This window comes from Microplitis mediator, chromosome 2 (genome assembly GCF_029852145.1).
Source record: "Microplitis mediator isolate UGA2020A chromosome 2, iyMicMedi2.1, whole genome shotgun sequence".
NCBI lineage: Eukaryota > Metazoa > Arthropoda > Insecta > Hymenoptera > Braconidae > Microplitis > Microplitis mediator.
In genome coordinates, this window is record NC_079970.1 from 1,846,563 (window position 1) to 1,866,154 (window position 19,592).

General features: G+C 28.6%; 2 protein-coding genes and 2 long non-coding RNA genes across 7 annotated transcripts in view; 2 read left to right on the plus strand and 2 right to left on the minus strand.

Moving 5' to 3' along the window:
- LOC130663942 (putative uncharacterized protein DDB_G0277255) overlaps nt 1–12,742 on the minus strand; it is a 45,435-nt gene extending 32,693 nt beyond the window's left edge. For 2 of the 4 annotated variants that reach the window (XM_057463525.1, XM_057463524.1), the window contains exon 1: nt 12,330–12,741. In XM_057463525.1, coding sequence (XP_057319508.1) covers nt 12,330–12,367 — 38 coding nt within the window. In that variant the 5' untranslated portion in view covers nt 12,368–12,741. Of the gene's footprint in view, nt 1–8,953; nt 9,298–12,329 lie in introns of those variants that run through there. The other 2 variants (XM_057463527.1, XM_057463526.1) reach the window with 2 other exon arrangements.
- On the plus strand, nt 1,350–3,942 carry LOC130663944 (uncharacterized). The gene is made up of 3 exons (XR_008989266.1): nt 1,350–1,496; nt 1,568–1,664; nt 1,793–3,942. It is a non-coding gene; the product is annotated as an uncharacterized LOC130663944 (long non-coding RNA).
- A 962-nt stretch (nt 12,743–13,704) lies between the features above and the next one.
- On the plus strand, nt 13,705–14,129 carry LOC130663600 (uncharacterized). The gene is made up of 2 exons (XR_008989224.1): nt 13,705–13,936; nt 14,048–14,129. It is a non-coding gene; the product is annotated as an uncharacterized LOC130663600 (long non-coding RNA).
- A 177-nt stretch (nt 14,130–14,306) lies between these two features.
- On the minus strand, nt 14,307–17,404 carry LOC130663599 (POC1 centriolar protein homolog A). The gene is made up of 4 exons (XM_057462903.1): nt 16,711–17,404; nt 16,424–16,634; nt 16,155–16,354; nt 14,307–15,363 (listed from the first exon to the last, which is right to left on the minus strand). Exons 1-4 carry the CDS (start codon nt 17,056–17,058, stop codon nt 15,055–15,057), a joined length of 1,068 nt encoding a protein of 355 aa, XP_057318886.1. The 5' UTR covers nt 17,059–17,404; the 3' UTR covers nt 14,307–15,054.
- Nucleotides 17,405–19,592: the final 2,188 nt, after the last annotated feature.

The following is a 19,592-nucleotide window of genomic DNA, read 5'->3' on the forward strand; positions in this document are numbered from 1 at the left end:
ACGGATTATTTTATTTATAAACAAAAAGAAAAAAATATAATGGAGCGAGCAGACGATTCCTGTTCCCTTTTACTCTAGGGCTAGGGCTAGGGCAGAACCAAAGGCACACAGAAAAAAAGGATTTCTTAATCGCAAAAAATTTTAACTCGCCTCGAGAAAATTTTTACTTGACCCAAGAAATTTTTTGCGTTATAAATTGAAAACAAAAATTTTCTTGGGGCGAAAAAAAATTTTTAGAGGCGAGAAAAAAATTCTTGAGCCACAAAATTTTTTCTAGTCCTAGAAAAATTTTTGTCTTCAATTCATAATGCAAAATATTTCTTGCGCCAAGAAATCCTTTTTTTCTGTGCAGAATCTTACAAATCAAAGGCAACTTGTTCGCCATTGCACCGGCCTCATACCTGTTGTTGTTGTTGTTGTTGTTGTTCTAAACGATAATCTGTATATAAAATGAACACTGGTTACTCGTCAGATAGAAGTAGACCTGGTCGGGTATTTTCTTTATCGCTGTTAGTGTCGTTGTTGGCTGTGTCGTTATATTACTTGCAGCTGGTTCACTAAACTCCAATCCACTCCACTTATATATTAACTTTGGTTTAGTTTAGTTGCATTGCCGGTTTAAAGACCGGTAGGGCTGCTGTGAGAGAGCCATTGCTGGGAATTCCTCGGCTCCATACATCTGCAGACCGCAACTAGTCTGGTTTAATGTATATAAGAGCTCGGTACGCTAAAGAAATTCTATCTAACACGAAAAATGAGAATTGCCATCCACTTTGCGGACTGGACGATACCATCAACATCCAACTAACATCTCTCATACCAACATTCTATACATAACTCATATATTTATATACATTTACTCTCTCTCTCGCTTAATTTATTATTTTAAATATCCAGATGATTCACTGCCGTACGATCCGATCGACTAAAATATATTTTATATTTTTTATCAGTTAATTGGATCAATTTTTTATTCAAAAAAATTAATAATGAGATTTTATTTTTTATTATCTAACTTTTGCTAAATTACCATATATTTTATGGTTTATATAAAAAGTAATAGTTATAATAATAATAATAATTTATGACGGTAACGAGCTATGAAGGCAAAAGATTTTCCATCTCAGTAAGACGTGTTATAAATTATGTAATCACAATTAGAATTACGCACGCGATTGGTATAAGAAAGCATTACATGCGTTTCTTATATATATATATGTACGATGTATTTTACTTATACTGGCTACAATAAACGACTACAAGCAACGCATAATACACTGCAGTAAAGTACTACGTATGTATGTATGCATGTAAGTATGAACTTTCCTTACATTATTACTTACTGCAGTGTGTCTCAAATTCACGCGGAAGTTAGCTGCCTCTGGCACGTCTCGGCATCCATTATGCATGGATATATCGCGAAAAGAGCAAACGGAATCTCTGTTTAGCTCTTGCTGTTGTTAAGTCGGAATCTAAATCTTCTATACACGGCTCTTGTAAATACAAATTAGTTGCAGTAGTAATAGTAACTTTGTATTTTATATTTTTAAATATTTTTTACTACCAGGTTGGCTAATTTCAAATTCCCGAAGATTATTTATTTATAAACACAATTATTAAGTTTCCTGTGTGCTCATAAAGTTGTCAACTTGCTGTTACGTCAGGTAATAATATATTACGCAAGACAACCTTGCAATCTAAAGATATGTACGGTATTCTAAAGTTCCGGTACACCTTGCTGCATCTCTTTATATATTTATTTATATATTTATTATTATTATTACTATTGCAGAAAAATGCAGTTAATTTATTAATGCCTGGACTCATACCTCTTGCTAGATAATTTTTATTAAAATATATATATAATAATAATAATTATGACTACATCCTTTCTGATGTCACCGTAAGTCTGTAGAAATCATACCCGGGATTAAGAAAAATTTATTAAGAGAAATCATCCAGGATTATGACGAATTTATATTGTTATTTTATAGCTTGACGTAAATGGGAATTTATTTTATCGAATTCTCGATAATTTTGAAATCAAAATTTTTTGTAAAATATTTTCACCCGCCCGAATTTTATCAAATAAATATTAAGGGGAATAGCCACTGTGAAATTTAAAAAAAAAAAATTTTTTTTTTTTGTTAAAACAAAGTGTATATGTTCAAAAATATGTATCTAAAGTTTTATATGAAAATTCCAAATACTTTTCAAGTTATAGTCATTTTTGTGACAGCGCGTCAACTGACCGTTGCATCGACTAAAAACTTTAAACGCATTTTTCTCGAAACTACTTTTTTTGAACTGGTGGCATCTGTAATTTGCATAAATATCAACCGATTCACAACTTTTTTTTTTGCCGTATTCGTCTATTCAGTAGCTAAAGTTCAACGTAGGGGATTTTGAAAATTTTGATTTTTAAGATTTTTTAGGGCTGTTTGAATCCAAAAAAATGAGAAAAAATAACGAAAAAATTTTTAATATGTCGCCATTTTTTTTCAAATCCAAATTTTCAAAATCCCCTATGTGCAACGATAATCACATGCATACAGATTACAACGCCGTTTGGTTTTTTTGTTTCTGATAATCCGTTTTTGAGTTAGAGATGACACCGTGGTGGGGGAAATTTTTTTGTTGCTCCACAAAAATGCTTATAACTTTGTAACAACATGATATTTTTTAATGAAAATTTAGGAGAATTATCATCAATGTATACTTTAGAAAACAAAAAAACCCGATCCCCAAATTCCTTTATTATTCCAGTCAAAAAAAATCCCGAAAATCTATTTTTTCGATCCTCATAGTGGCTATCCCCCTTAATGTAAAATAAAATATTTTTTTTTTACAATCAAGGAAATACAACACCTTGACTTTTAAAAATTCGTAACCGTTACATGTGTATTGTCTAGAACGTGATCTTGTTACAATTACAGCGTCCATGCTCGGGTGGTTGGGATCATGTCATCTAGTGCATAAACTTTTCTAAAGAATCGTAATGTCTTTTGATGTTATATAATTTTATTTAATAACAATCTATCAATATTTCAAAATAAATATCAGAAGATTTAAAAAAAAAAAAAAAGTCATATGAGAATGAGTATTGAAACAGTGATTGAAGTTACAAGTAATACCGAGTAAAGAAGAAGTCAAACAAGGAGCAAAAAAAGGTATAAAGAAACTTGGCCTGCCTTTCATGGATACTTTCATCGATGCCAAGATCATTTTATTGTAACGAAACTTGTCGTTCGGCGCCGATATCAGGGCATATACCAACATTACTCTTTTAAACTTCAGACAGTACGTGCATAAAAAAATTAAAAAAAAAACTATATACAACAAATGAGTAATAAAATGCAATCTGCGTACGTCTACTATCTGATTAATGACTCCTAATTATTTAGATATTACATTAACAATCTATTATTTATAATTTAAGTGCTCACAATACAATAGGGTAATATCGAATTTGTTTCGCTTATCACAACATTTATTAACAGAACAATGGACGGAGTTATTAAATTCTGAGAATAACTTATTTAGCATGATATCGAAGATACTCGATGTTTTGTCGTGGATAAATATATATTTATTTTTCATTTCAGATTCAATTCTGACAGATGACGTGTGACATACATGTACTACGTTACACATATAAATACTGACCAAGTAAATATTTACATGCTCGGGGTTTTGCAACGACGAGTTACTCAATATGTGCGCGAAAAAAAATAAGAAAATTAACGCAGGACTCAATAAGTAGGGTACATTTTTTAGGGCATTCTCAGACAGTGTCCCCACTTTTTAAAAATGTCCAATAACTGAACTGTCGTAGCCGCATTCAAATTTTATTAATTAAAGGATTAATTGAAAAAAGGACAAAAAGTTACGATTGTTGCCGCGATATATTTTTAAAAATTACTTACAGCCTGAGTCAAAATATTAGACTAAGTTGAACGTTCTTAACGTTTTAAACGTAAATTGGACGTTTTTAACGTTTTGAAAGTAAATTGAACGATTTTTTTGTATTTTGGTTCGTAAAACATTGGTAATTTCATGAGTTATGATTTTAGTTTAATGATAACATTAATTAATTTATTTCAATATTTGTAATCACAATTTTCATAACCTTGATATCATAATATATGAAGAGATATAGTAGTGTTAGATAGAAGTATGAAACTGAAAAAATTTTTTTTTTCAAAATACGAATTTTTTATTTAAGAGCCAGAAAGGCGGACGACAAAATTTTAGGGAATTGACGTGATTATAATCCAGGAGTACAAAATCGATGAAAAAATTTTTTGGTATGCTTATGTTTTCTTATTGTAAGTCTAAATAGGTTTTAGTTACGTTTTCGATTTATGATACTCCAATCTACGTTTTGAATAGGTTAAAAGCTGTCAAATTGAGTTTTTAATGTCCAAAAAGTTCAATTTACGTTCAAAACGTTAAGAAAACGTTCAATTTACGTCTAATATTTCGACTCGGGAGATGTTAACAATTAGGAGTTAATCGAAATTTAGTCAGTAAATTAGCTTAAAAAATTCGACAGTATTTTTTTTTAATCTACATCTCGGCGAAACTGTACCTGCGTCATTCTTATTTTAATTAATGCCCTAAATTTTTTTAAATAAATAGATAAAATTTCAATACCGTTGACAGTTCAAGGTCATTGAATATTTTTAAAAAGTGGAGGGGGTATTGTATGAAAATGTCCTTAAATGTCTTGATAATAATTAAATAACTTTTTTATCAATGAGTTTAAATATTTATGATTCCAAAATTTGAGTCTTAAAGGATAATAATTTTAGTTGAATGAATTTATGTAAATAATTAAAATTTCCACTATCATCGTATGAAACAGTTAGCTAGCCTGAATAAGTCGTAAATAATGTACAGCTCGGTTTGAAATATTGACGATACTCTATTATCTGTAACTATCCACTGCGACAAACTGCTTTGTGTAAATAACTATTTTATTATCAGCTATTATCTCTCATAAAAAAAAAATGTAATAATAGGTATATTGACTCTACATAACGCGATTAAAATATTTAAAGTATTCAGAATAATGAAAAATTAGTCAGCTGGTAATTAAAGTATCAATAACAGGTATATCAAGTTGGGTAAAATAATTCTAGTTCAATGCTCGAGGAATTAAACAATTTCACACGCGGAAGTATCAACTTGAGTCTCTTATATGTCTATAGATATATAGTATGCATACGCTTATAATTAAGGATCATAAGAACCCGACATGCTTGCGTGATTTAAAATTTAATCATAGGTGAATATTACGAGGAAGGCGTTGAATTGCTAAGCTCCGTTGACGAGACTCTGGAAGTGAAATGCTTATTTATATATTCGTATATATACATATATATACATATATGTGTGTATGTATACAGGATCTGGTTGAAAGGAAATCGCGAAAGTTAATCAATTAAATATTTATCATTTTACAATAATTTTAATCTCGCGGTAAACAAAAAATAATCCTCAATAAATATAAAAATAATATTATTTATGACTAAAGGATTTTATTTATAATTACAAAACTACTTGAATGTATGTGCGTAAGGCACCAGCAGTATCTCGGCGCCTGCATATCTTATAAATCAAGATAAAAAACGTTTAAAAGGAGGTTAAAAGAATGCTGACGATTTCATCAGGATAAATTTTTAAAAAATATTATAAAATATACCGGCTGAAGTTTTAGTTTAAAAGTATGTAGCTTTGATTTTAATTACTTTTTAACGACCCTGTGAAATATCTAATGGTCTACTAGTAAAAAATTTATTATACTCGGTCGTAAAAAAAATGTTATCTATCGAATTCCGGAGATTTTAAATAATTCAATAGGGAATGGGAGTATCTGTAGCTGATGTATCTGTGTCTGTACCTGTACTTGTACCTGTACGTGTAGGTGTCTACTGTATATGTGATGTGAGGATTTAGCGGTGTAAGATGGGATGGTATGGAGAAAATAGTTGGCAGACAGGTTGAACACGAAAGGACTATAAACATGAATGGCTCAACGACGATTGAGATCGGCACGAGCGTATTACAGTCGAGTGTGTACCGTAGATATGTACGAGGATCACCACCATCATCATCATCATCATCATCATCATCATCATCATCAGGATGATCAGCATAGTCATAGTCGCAATGGTACTAAGGTAGTTTTATATCGAAGGATACTAAAGAGGAGGAGCAGGAAGAAGAGAGCAAAAAAACCGACGTTTACGTTCCGAGGTCATCGAATGGGAAGCCGTTAAAAGTACTGAGCAATAAGCTCGCTGCCCTACGGACCGTGAATAGTCGACGTACGAAGCTACGATTTTATAATTATTGTTGTACCTTACATACCAACTTCTATTCTCTATAAACCCAAGCCGAGAAAATTTGTCTGATGTTCAACGGCCGACTTGCAGCAATTTTCAGACTAAAAAATTATCAACAAAAACGTTTTACTGCATTTTAATGAAGCGTTTTTTTGCTCAGATAATTTTATCTTTTCATTAAAAACATTTTTTATCATTTCTTGACAGAAAAAAAAGAATTTCTTGGCATGAAAAATTTTTACTTTCCCTAAGAAATTTCTTGCTATGAATTGAAAACAAAAGTTTGCGCTCTAAGAAAATTGCTGTTTTCAATTCATGATGAGGAAAATTACTTGCGCCAAGAAATCCTTTTTTTTTGTTCATTACAATAAATCTCCATTATTAGAGTAACGCTGCGTAACGTTAATTACGAAAATCGTGAATTTTTCGCAACTTAATTTATTTAAAATTGAAATGTTTTTGTTTGTTCAGTAGTCGTTAATAATCTTTAATGTCAGCGAATAGTTGATTATAAAATCTACATTGATACTAATATTAATATTGCTAATGAGATTACACAATACATAATAATATTACAATTGAATGTAGAATGTAATATTTCATAAGTGATGTATATGCTTAACATATCATTTGTTTAATACATATACGAATTTAAAGAGTAGCGCAGTACTAAAAAATGTCTCCGGAATTATCTCTAATGTCGAACGAATATTTTTAAATTTTTCATTCATGATTTACACAAAAAAATCTTAAAGATTTGTTGGCACAACAATTTTTTTCTCACTTAAAAAAATTTTTTCTTACTCCATAAAAAATTTATGAGTGTCAATGTAGCAGACATCAGACAAATTTAAAATTATAAACAATTAATAAAATTAAATTTTTAAAAAATGCGCATTTAAAAAATTTTGAAATTAATAAGTGCATTTTTTTTAAATTTTATTTTTGTATTTATTTATAATTTTGAATATGAGTGTCAATGTAGCAGACATCAGACAAATTTAAAATTATAAATAATTAATAAAATTAAATTTTTAAAAAATGCGCATTTAAAAAATTTTGAAATTAATAAGTGCATTTTTTTTTAATTTTATTTTTGTATTTATTTATAATTTTAAATATGAGTGTCAATGTAGCAGACATCAGACAAATTTAAAATTATAAATAATTAATAAAATTAAATTTAAAAAAAATGCGCATTTAAAAAATTTTGAAATTAATAAGTGCATTTTTTTCAAATATTATTTTTTAAATTATTTACTTATAATTTTAAATTTGTCTGAAGTCTGCTACATTCGCACATAAAAATTTCTGTTCAATTTATGGTTCAAAAAATTTTTCTTGTGGTAAATAAAAATTTTCTTGACGAGTAAAAATTCTTGCGCCAAGAAATTTTTTTCTTGTTTGAGAATTTAATAAGAGACTTATTGTGAGTTTAATCGTTTAAAATCTCTCAAGTGTTTTTGTTACCTCATTTCATGAGACAGTATCAAAGTTTAATGTGTACCACGTGTTGATCATACAGTATATACATATATGTATACATATAGATAATATCGTTATGTCAATTTACATTTTGTGTTGTATTACTGATCTCATAACTTATTGTACTCCTCTCAATGATACATATACGACGTATTATAAAATATATGTATATATAGTTATTTCGTACAATGCATAGCAATAAAAACTGCCTCTAAAAATATATACAATAAGTATAAATTTAAATGAGTTATTTAAATCTTATCCTACATCGCCTACATCAAATATTTATTGTAATTATGACTCATAGACATCGGACACATATTTTTTTTTAAATAAAAAATCATTATATTTGAAAATTTAAAAAGTCCCGCGTACTCTTGATAAATTTTATAAATACATTTAATTGTTTAAAAAATACTTTAATTGCTCGTGATAAGTTTTATATATTTCGGTAATTAAATAAAACAATTAAACTAATTACGTATATTGTTAATTAATGGAAAGTTTTTTGAACCTCATACGTCAATTTGTTATCAATGACTTTTAAAAATGATTACACTCGAGGATTTTTCAGATAAATCAAGATAATTGCGGGTTGAAATTCAAATCAATTTAATCGCGCCATAAATAATATTTAAATTCCAGTGTCATAATATTTGAAAAAAAATTTGTTGTCAAATAGTCATGACCTTGATCAATTTTAATGCCTTATAAAATAGTAATTCCGCGGGTTAACTAAATTTATTATCGTTAATTATCACCTACGATTTAAAAAGCTTTTAAAAAACTTAAGATAAAAAAATTTTTTATGACGTCTAATGACAACAAGTTTAATTAAATAGTAAATGTGTAATTGATATCAATAAATTTAATAAGCTTGGTAAACTAAAAGCAAATATGACGTGTTAATAAAACATTTAATTTTTTTATTGCTACAAAAAAAATTGGTATTAAGATTAGATAATAAATTCTTTTAGATCTGATCCATTTTCATTGTCTGAGAATTCATTTTTTTTTTTTTTTTTTTATTAAATTTTTTATTAACGCAGTAGTCCATTGGTGTTATCAAGTAATTAATTTAAGATTAATTGAATTAAATTTTTGAGATAATTACTTACTGGGTGTGGAATTCGGTAGATCATTTCCAAAAATAATAAAATATTTGAATTATGCCGCCATTTAGTTGACAAGTAAATAAATTTATAAATACAATTTAAATTGTAATTATAAATAAAACAAAAATGAATTAATGGAAAAACAAAATAGCAAATGTGCGTAAATTTAAAAAGTGACGTTTACGATCCAGAGAAAATAAATTTGAATTAAATGTCAAGATTTTAATGAGAAATTATAATAAATTACAACCGGCACACACGATGACAATTATTACGGAATATTTAATAACGAGTAACTAAAAAAAAAAAAACCGTTTTATATCGACGTCAACACACGACTGACGACAAATCGCGACTAACAAAATAACGTACTTATAAATTTTATTGTAACTCAAAGTCAGTTTCGGGTGAACTCGGCGGCCACGTGACCGAGTGCCCGGAGCTTCGGAAGAGCTCGGGGTTTTTCGGGTGAACTCGGACAGTTCCGTTCGGAACTAGCGGCTTTCGCGGTGAGGCTGCACTTGTGCTGTGTGATTGTCAAAAAATGTCGTTTATTTCCGCATTGCAATCTGATAAATTTTATATTTAAATAATAATAATAATAACAATAACAGCAAAAATAAATCAATATGACGCATTTCAAAAAAGTTTAACGAGATGGAAATGACTTTTTTATTTTTCATACCATTTGCATTTTATTGTTTTATCGCTATATCAATTTTAAAATATTTAAATCCTTGTTTATATTTTTTTTAAAATTAATTGATAATATTTTCATTTTAAAAAATTTATAAACAAACTTCTTATCATAAGTAATTAAAAGTTGATCGTGTTACGAAATTTGAATAAATGTTTTTTTAACATAAAAATAATTTAACATGTAAATTTTTTTTTTTTTTAATTTTTTATTCAAATAAATTTTATGATTCTGAAGTTAGCGGACAATTAAAAATTTTCAGATTTTTGTTTCAACAAATAAATTACATAAAAAATAATAAATAAAAATATGCACATGTAGAAAATTTTAAAAACTACAGGTGCAATTTTTTCAAATATTTTTTTTTTTATAATTTATCGTTTAAAAAAAAATCAAAAAATTATTAGACGCTAGCTAGCTTCAGTTTTGTAATTTTAAGGTCCTGAAGTAAGCAGACAATTAACAATTTTTGGATTTCTGTTTCAACAAATCAAAAAAAAAAAAAAATGCACATATAGAAAATTTTTAAAACTACAGGTGCAATTTTTTAAAATATTTTTTTTCTTATGATTTATCTTTAAAAAAAAAATCCAAAAGTTATGAGACGTTGGCTAACTTCAGTTTCATATAAATTTTTAAAATAATTATTTAAACTCAATAATGAGACGGATATAAATTAATATTAAATGAATAAAATACTAATTACATTCCTCATAAAAATTACAAGAAATTTTAATGGATTACGATAACAAATTCCCAGTAATAATTTATAATTACAACTCATATTGACAATTAATTGATTACCCGAAGCTAATTTCGACAGCAAAAATAAAATTAATAAAATAAAATAATTAACGAGCTCGAAAATAAAATCTCAGTGATTATTTACTTGATACCCGATTTATAAATAAGTGTGAATGTATAGCAGACATCAGATAAATTTAACATGATAAATAAATAGAGCAAATAATTAATAAAATAAATGATAGTAAAGTTAGCGGTCATCTGACAATTTTTAAAACTTCCAAATAATAAATCTAATTGTTTATAAAATAAAAATAAAAAAATCCATATCTCGACACTTCAAAATTTAGTACATGAATTTTTTTAAATTTTATTATTTTAATTATTTAATCTTTTGATATGCAATTAAAAAATTGGCATACGTCTGCTACTTTGACACTCGTAAAAAATAACATTTTTAAAAAATGCACATTAATTTTTGAATTTTTTAAATGCGCATTTTTTCAAAATTTAATTTTATTAATTATTTACTCTATTTATTAATAATTTAAAATTTGTCTTCTGTATGCTGCATTCCCACTCATATTTAAAATTATAAATAAATAGAGTAAATAATTACAAAAATAAAATTTTTAAAAATGCACTTATTAATTTCAAAATTTTAAAAAATGCGCATTTTTTTCAAATTTTATTTTATTAATTATTTACTCTATTCATTAATAATTAAAAATTTGTCTTATGTCTGCTACATTCCCACTCATTTTTAAAATTATAAATAAATAGAGTAAATAAATACAAAAATAAAATTTAAAAAAAATGCACTTATTAATTCCAAAATTTTTTAAATGCGCATTTTTTAAAAATTTAATTTTATTAATTATTTACTCTATTTATTAATAATTTAAAATTTTCTCTTATGTCTGCTACATTCCCACTCATATTTAAAATTATAAATAAATAGAGTAAATAATTACAAAAATAAAATTTAAAAAAAACGCACTAATTAATTTCAAAATTTTTTAAATGCGCATTTTTTAAAAATTTAATTTTATTAATTATTTACTCTAATCATTAATAATTAAAATTTGTCTTATGTCTGCTACATTCCCACTCATATTTAAAATTATAAATAAATAGAGTAAATAAATACAAAAATAAAATTAAAAAAAAATGCTCTTATTAATTTCAAAATTTTTTAAATGCGCATTTTTTTCAAATTTAATTTTATTAATTATTTACTCTATTCATTAATAATTTAAAATTTGTCTTATGTATTCTACATTCGCACTCATGATTTATAACACCAGTTTAATAAAACTAAGTCTTTAATATTCAAAATATAAATAATGAACGATAATACCAGGCAATAACATACACAGAATGATCATAATCAGATGGAGACAACACAACGGTGCTTCTATATTCGATGTAAACAACTTTTAACGTCTCTGTAGTAATCCCGTTCGAGATATACCCAGGGATCGATATTTTTCCGGGTAATGGTGAACCGTATAGCAACATAACACACGAAACATCCGTAAATTCAATTCAATACCAGCTCCAAGACCAAGACCAAGACCAAGACCAAGTCCAAGACCAACAGAAAATAACAGGATAAAAATATATACGAATATAAAAGCATAAAGCAAATCAACTAAAAACTGACAACTACAATAGTATCAATACAAGTATAAAGAAATACTTTTCAGTCTATGAATGCACCTGCTGCAGAAAAAAAGTCTAAAAAAGAAAAGTCACAGCAATTCGTTCTAGCTAATTTTCACGTACTTTCAAAATCACTGTCATCATATTTTTCATTATAAACAATAAAAAAAAAAAAAAGCAAAATAATAACAATAATAATTTATAACTGAGTTATAAAATTAAACGTTAAAATTTACCGTAACTCGGTTTTATAATTAAAAAAAAATAACTTACCGGCGTCTGCGGAACCAATTGTGGAGTTTGAATCCCATTTTATATATTTATTTATTTGTAAAATATCAGGTGGATTTGTGTTATGGGAGCAGAGAAGTTCTATAAAAAATCAGCATCGACATTATATTTAAATATAAGCAATTATCGGGTAGGTAATATATACAAGTCCTTGATATAAAACGGCGCGAATAGTGACACAAACCGAAACCGTTCACTGTACATGCACTCACTGACTCACTACGACCGTTGTACCACCAAACCAACACACTCCTCTCTCTTTACTTAACTTTATTCAGTTATATATTACGTTACTCACAAACTTACATCAGCGCACACTCACAGAACCTCGTATTCTATCCGGTAGTTTTATTTCTCCAGCTTTACTTGTAGATCCGATCCAGGTACTGAACTCACTGGACACAGACACAAGACCGACTGCATGTCTTGGTGTCCAGGTGTTTGATTTTACGCACGAGCCAACACGGACCGTTGGCTCGGTTGGTACGATCACGTGTCAAAACACCGGGCTGTAGATCACCTGACATTTTTTTAATTTTTATTATTTTAAATTATCACTAAATACTTGTGATAATTATTATTTTTTTAATTAATTTCAATTACTTGAGTCATTACACTAAAGAGGTAAATTACACTGAGGTTAATATTCACCCTTCACTTTTAGTCGCAACTTTCATTGAACAAATTGTCAAATAAAAAAAAATATATAAAGCTTTTAATGTAAATAATTAACGTCTGGTTAATTGAAAAAAAGTTTGTAATTATTTGTTTATTTATTTTATAAACTCGAAATTTAAAAAATTTGAATGAACGAAAATGCGCGGGCGAATTTAAAAAGTGGCGCCACTGGCTATAATTAATTTTTGATTAATTATAAAAAATTTTTAAATAATTTATATATTTTATAAACTAGAAATTTAAAAAATTTGAATTAACGAAAATGCGCGGGAGAATTTAAAAAATGGCGCCACTGGCTATAATAAACTTTTGATTAATTAAAAAAAATTTTTAAATAATTTATATATTTTATAAACTAGAAATTAAAAAAATTTGAATAAACGAAAATGCGCGGGCGAATTTAAAAAGTGGCGCCACTGGCTATAATAAACTTCTGATTAACTATAAAAAATTTTTAAATAATTTATATATTTTATAAACTAGAAATTTAAAAAATTTGAATGAACGAATATGCGCGGGCGAATTTAAAAAGTGGCGCCACTGGCTATAATAAACTTTTGATTAATTAAAAAAAATTTTTAAATAATTTATATATTTTATAAACTAGAAATTAAAAAAATTTGAATTACCGAGAAAGCGCGGGCAAATTTAAAAGGTGGCGCCACCGGCTGGAAGTCACGTGGTGTAAATAAAATATATATATACATATTTTTATGTAGATTGTTTGTGTTTGTGAATGCTTGACACAATTAAACAACTTTTTATCTTATCTGAATATAAAAAAAGAAATCTATCCCGCATATTGAAGCTAACTGGACCTTTAGAGTGATCTGAAGAATTAGAAGTGATTGGTGATCGTGCTTACGTGTAAGCTGACAGAAACAGTTATAATTGTCGATATGGCAGCCAAGGTTAGTTGTTTTATAATTTAAAATTTTAAATTTTGTGTCCAGCTGTCAATTATATATTTATTTATTCATTAGTTGATTGGTTAATTAATTAAAATTTTATTGGCTAACTAGGTTCATGAGTTTACTGTAGAAATGACTTGCGAAGGCTGCTCCAATGCTGTTGAAAGAGTGTTGAAAAAAAAAGAAGGTAATTTTATTAAAAAATATTCATATTTTTTTAATTATTTATATATTTCTAATTAAATTATAGGCATTGAATCATTCAAAGTTGATTTACCAGGGAAAAAAGTTTACGTCACTTCAGAATTACCATCAGATGACATTTCCGAGTGTCTTAAAAAAACTGGAAAGACTGTGACTTTTGTCAGTGTAAAAAATTAATTATTTTTATTAATTGATAAATAATTACTATCATACATTTCTTATTAAAAATAACGACTGTCTCACAATTTAAAAAATGCATTTTAATAACTTATAAAGCTGAGACATATATTTATATAACTACACATACATCAAGTATTCTATCTTAAAAATATTCAAGTATTATAATCAACACTGACTGCAACTGCAATTTTTAAAATACAAGACTTATTTCTACTGTTAATTACTTATAAAACTTATTAATTTTAAATAAATTCAAATTCGCGGCTTCTGTAATCAAAATTTTTAAATGTACAAAAAAATAAATTCGATCAAATGATTTAAATAAATAAAACAAATTTGAATATATGAAGCTTCGATTATTTCAGTTATTAAAATAAAATGATATTGAAAATATCTGACTTCCGGTAATTTCATATTTTTAAATAAACGAATTAAATATCAATAGAAAAATATTTAAATGCATGCAAAAAATTTAACATTCATATTTTAAATGTATAAATTTTTTACTCTAAGTACGAACTTGGGTGCCTGCTATTTTTAGTATCAGAATAGTCAAGATCATTAATCACTAGCTTGGATAATAATTATCTTTGTCATGAAATTTTGGCCTGAGTAAATTAATGATTTTATTTAACGTCGACGTGTTGCTGAACTGAAGAATTTTTTTGTGTTATGAGTCCATTGTTCGACACTTCCCAGTGATTGTATGAAATAACGTTGGTTGTAATAACAAATTAACTCACCAACAACTCAGCGCTAATATTATTTTTGTCTGTCGTCTTCAAGTCATCAGATCCTTCAGTCTCGTCACCGAACTGCAAAGACTTTAATTCTTTTTCAATCTCCAGAGTGTCTTTCGAAGTCATTTTCCTCGGAGATCTTTGAGTTTCGTGATGCTCAAGATTTGATTCCCATACTAGTAGCTCGTTGTCGCGTCCACCGGATGCAAAGTATTCGCCAGTTGGTGAAAACGTCACTGCAGAAACACCGCCCGTGTGTCCCTTTAATGTGTAGATTGGTCTTCCTTCCAGTATGTCCAGAATCTAGAAAATATATTCGTTAGTACAGGATATTAAGGGGGATAGCCACTGTGAAATTTCAAAAAAAAAATTTTTTTTTTTCTATTAAATCAAAGTGTATATGTTCAAAAATATGTATCTAAAGTTTTATATGAAAATTCCAAATATTTTTCAAGTTATAGTCATTTTTGTGACAGCGCGTCAACTGACCGTTGCATCGACTAAAAACTTTAAACGCATTTTTCTCGAAACTACTTTTTTTGAACTGGTGGCATCTGTAATTTGCATAAATATCAACCGATTCGCAACTTTTTTTTTGCCGTATTCGTCTATTCAGTAGCTAAAGTTGCACGTAGAGGATTTTGAAAATTTTGATTTTTAAGATTTTTTAGGGCTGTTTGAATCCAAAAAAATGAGAAAAAATAACGAAAAAATTTTTAATATGTCGCCATTTTTTTTCAAATCAAAATTTTCAAAATCCCCTATGTGCAACGATAACCACATGCATACAGATTACAACGCCGTTTGGTTTTTTTGTTTCTGATAATCCGTTTTTGAGTTAGAGATGACACCGTGGTGGGGGAAATTTTTTTGTTGCTCCACAAAAATGCTTATAACTTTGTAACAACATGATATTTTTTAATGAAAATTTAGGAGAATTATCTTCAATGTATACTTTAGAAAACAAAAAAAACCCGATCCCCAAATTCCTTTATTATTCCAGTGAAAAAAATTCCCGAAAATCACCTATTTTTTCGATCCTCACAGTGGCTATCCCCCTTAAATATTTATAGAGAGGTATAAGATAAAATTACCTTCATCGTTGAATCTTCGGAAGCAGTCAGCATAAAATTACCATTAGGATGAAAAGATATTTTATTGACAGCATCAGTGTGTGCTGCATAGTACTGATGCAGTGACCCAGTGCGTAGTTCATAAATTTTTACAGACCCGTCAGCATTGCCAGAGCCAATAGCTCCACCAGAAGGATGAAATTCAACGTACGATGGAGGCGCTAGAAAATATTTTATCATGTGTAAGCTTATAAATGAATGGGGTGGTAAATAAAAAATAATAAAAGTACCTTTGAGTTCATTGATCGTTCTGATGCACTGCCCGCTGGCTACATCCCATATTTTAATTGTTTTGTCTTCGCTGCACGAGACAATCAAACGGTTGTCTGGTGAAAATCTGGCAGAATTAACCCAGTGCGTATGACCGATGTAGGATGTTAAAAACCTGCGCTGATGAATCTTCCACAGCTTGACGACCTTGTCATGGGATGCTGTTATCAGCTGGAATAAAAATACGCACGTTGGTAAGATGATAAATTAAATGGGTGACTGGAATGATAAATTTTAGGAAATTTACCTCTTTTCCATCAGCACTGAATTGAACAGAACGGACAGAACTGCTGTGAGCTCTGAAATCCAACGACTGACCACGAACTTTGGGTACCCATATTCTGACAGTTCTGTCTTTGGAGGCAGTGGCTACCAATTCACCAGAAGGAGTATAATCTATGTCATTGATGGCATCGGTGTGACCAAGGTAACGATTGCACCGAGATGAGCTTTCAAAATCGAAAATTATGAACGATTTGTCCAGACTGCTGGTGGCCACCTTGTGGTGCTCAGGGTGGAACTTGACACTGGTGATGTCTTTCTTGTGTCCCAAATAATTTTTAACGATCGCAGGATCACACTCCGTGTCCAACATTTTTTTTTATTTTTTAAAAATTTGATATTTTAATATCCCGCCAAAAACTCAATTTTATTATAACCTCACTTTTTTCTGGATAATGTAAAATTAAAATAAAAAACTATCGTTAGTCGCTGGTTTCAAATTGTTGTAACAAAAGCTTCTTTAAATTTATTTTATTTTTTTGTACTTTTTTTAATTTATAGACTTTATCTTTAGACAATTATAAGCAAAGTCAATTGAATTTAATAACAAACGTGACAGTTGGTGTTGTATATTTTTATGTATTTGTTTGAATCAGTGACCACGAGAAAGATCCTTCACGTGTGCGCAGAAAAATTGCGCATCTATATCTGCACATGCATGAGAAAATTTTTATCAGACAGCGACATAATTTTTGGGCGGATGTCTATGACACAGGTCCCTAAGGAGTCGTCGAGTATTCGCTCTGAGTGAAGCCATGGTGGGAGAAATTAAATCGACTGAAGCGCGCGCAGTGGTTACTTTTGGTGTTACGGGAGGCTATTATTACAAAAATTGTAAGCAAGCGATTTAAAACGATTTGCAATGTTAAATGCCCACAAGAAGAGGAATTCAAAAGTATTCAAGGTATTCAAAAGCATTAAAAAGTATTTAAAATTTTTTATTTCGAATCGTTTTAAATCGCTTTTTTTAATCAGGGACCCTTATTCAAAAATTCCCATAGAATCCACTTAACTGCGACAAAAACCGCATAGAATCCTATAGACTGTATTGGTTTCCATGCGGTTTTTGTCGCAGTTGAGTCGATTCTATGGGAATTTTTGGACAGGGACGTGAAAGTATTAATTTTGTTTTAATTTTAATAAATTAAAAAAAAATGAGACACCAGAGTTGTTGTGTTGTAAATTGTAAGAATACCAGCAGAAAAGTAAGTGCAATATAAAAAATTACAGCTATTTCTTACATCAATAATATAGAGTATCGATGTAATACGCGTCGATAAATTGCGAGATGGGTGGAGATAAGGCTGGCCATGTCTTCCTATGAAGAGCGGCCTGTAACTTTGCTCCTGTTGGGAATAACTCAACACAATATAAACGTTTTTTGTTCATTATGATGTCCTCTGGCAGAGATAACTCTGAAAAGTCCTAAGAAAAATTTATTTTTCGAGTTCAGATCCATATGAGGATGTGGTGGACATGGGTGGACATGGGTGGAGATGATTATCTATGAAGAGTGGCCCGTAACTTTACTCCTGTTGGGAATAACCCATCAGAATATTAACGTTTTTTGTTCATTATGATGTCCTCTGGCAGAGATAACTCTGAAAAGTCCTAAGAAAAATTTATTTTTCGAGTTCAGATCCATATGAGGATGTGGTGGAGATGGGTGGACATGGGTGGACATGGGTGGAGATGATTATCTATGAAGAGTGGCCCGTAACTTTGCGCCTGTTGGGAATAACCCATCACAATATAAACGTTTTTTGTTCATTATGATGTCCTCTGGCAGAGAAGACTCTAAAAAGTCCTAAGAAAAATTTATTTTTCGAGTTCAGATCCATATGAGGATGTGGTGGAGATGGGTGGAGATGGGTGGACATGAGTGGAGATGATTATCTATGAAGAGTGGCCTGTAACTTTGCTCCTGTTGGGAATAACCCATAACAATATAAACGTTTTTCGTTCATTATGATGTCCTCTAGTAGGAGAGACCCTAAAAAGTCTTAGGAAAAATTTATTTTTTTAGTAATTGACGTCGGGCAGATACAAATGTATATACTTTAATACTCCAACTCACGGTTTCCCGAAAACAAATTTTTGCTAAAATTACTTTAAAATATATGAAAGTATAAATGATATAAATAAATTTATAGTAAAACGCAAATTATATTTTTCAATCATATATATTTTTGAATTATTTGACAACAATATATCAGCATCAAAAATACATACATAATAACATATTGCATTTATTTTGATACAGTGACATATGATTTATATTTTATATTCTATATTTAATATTAGCGTGATGTCCTATTATTATTAGTTATATTATTCCAAGATTCAATAGGTACAATTTTTGAATTTCATATTTTGAATAGTTACCAAACTTATAAATCTACATAGTATTTGATTACTCTGAGATATGGTTGGATTTTAATTTCGTTGATACTTAAAATCTACAGCAGATTAAATAAATCATTTATTAAAATATTACTCAAAATATGATGGTGGTTTTTGGTTTACAAAAGAACACACTAACAGTTTCATTGTAATTCTAAAAATTGTACTAAATTATTCTAAATTCATTATTATTTGCTTACTATTTTATTAAATCAATTGATCTCATCTACTGATTTCATTTCAAAATCATCTAATAATCAAAAGTATTTTAAATCCAATTTTCTACTTATAATAATTTGATTTTAAATAATAAATTCACATGCAAAAAATTATTTAAACACGGTAACAACTGGGCAGTGTTACATGTCTACTCATTACATCTCTACTCAAAGGATTTATATTTTTATTTAGTATCGTCTTCAACTCTTATCAATTATCTTTTTA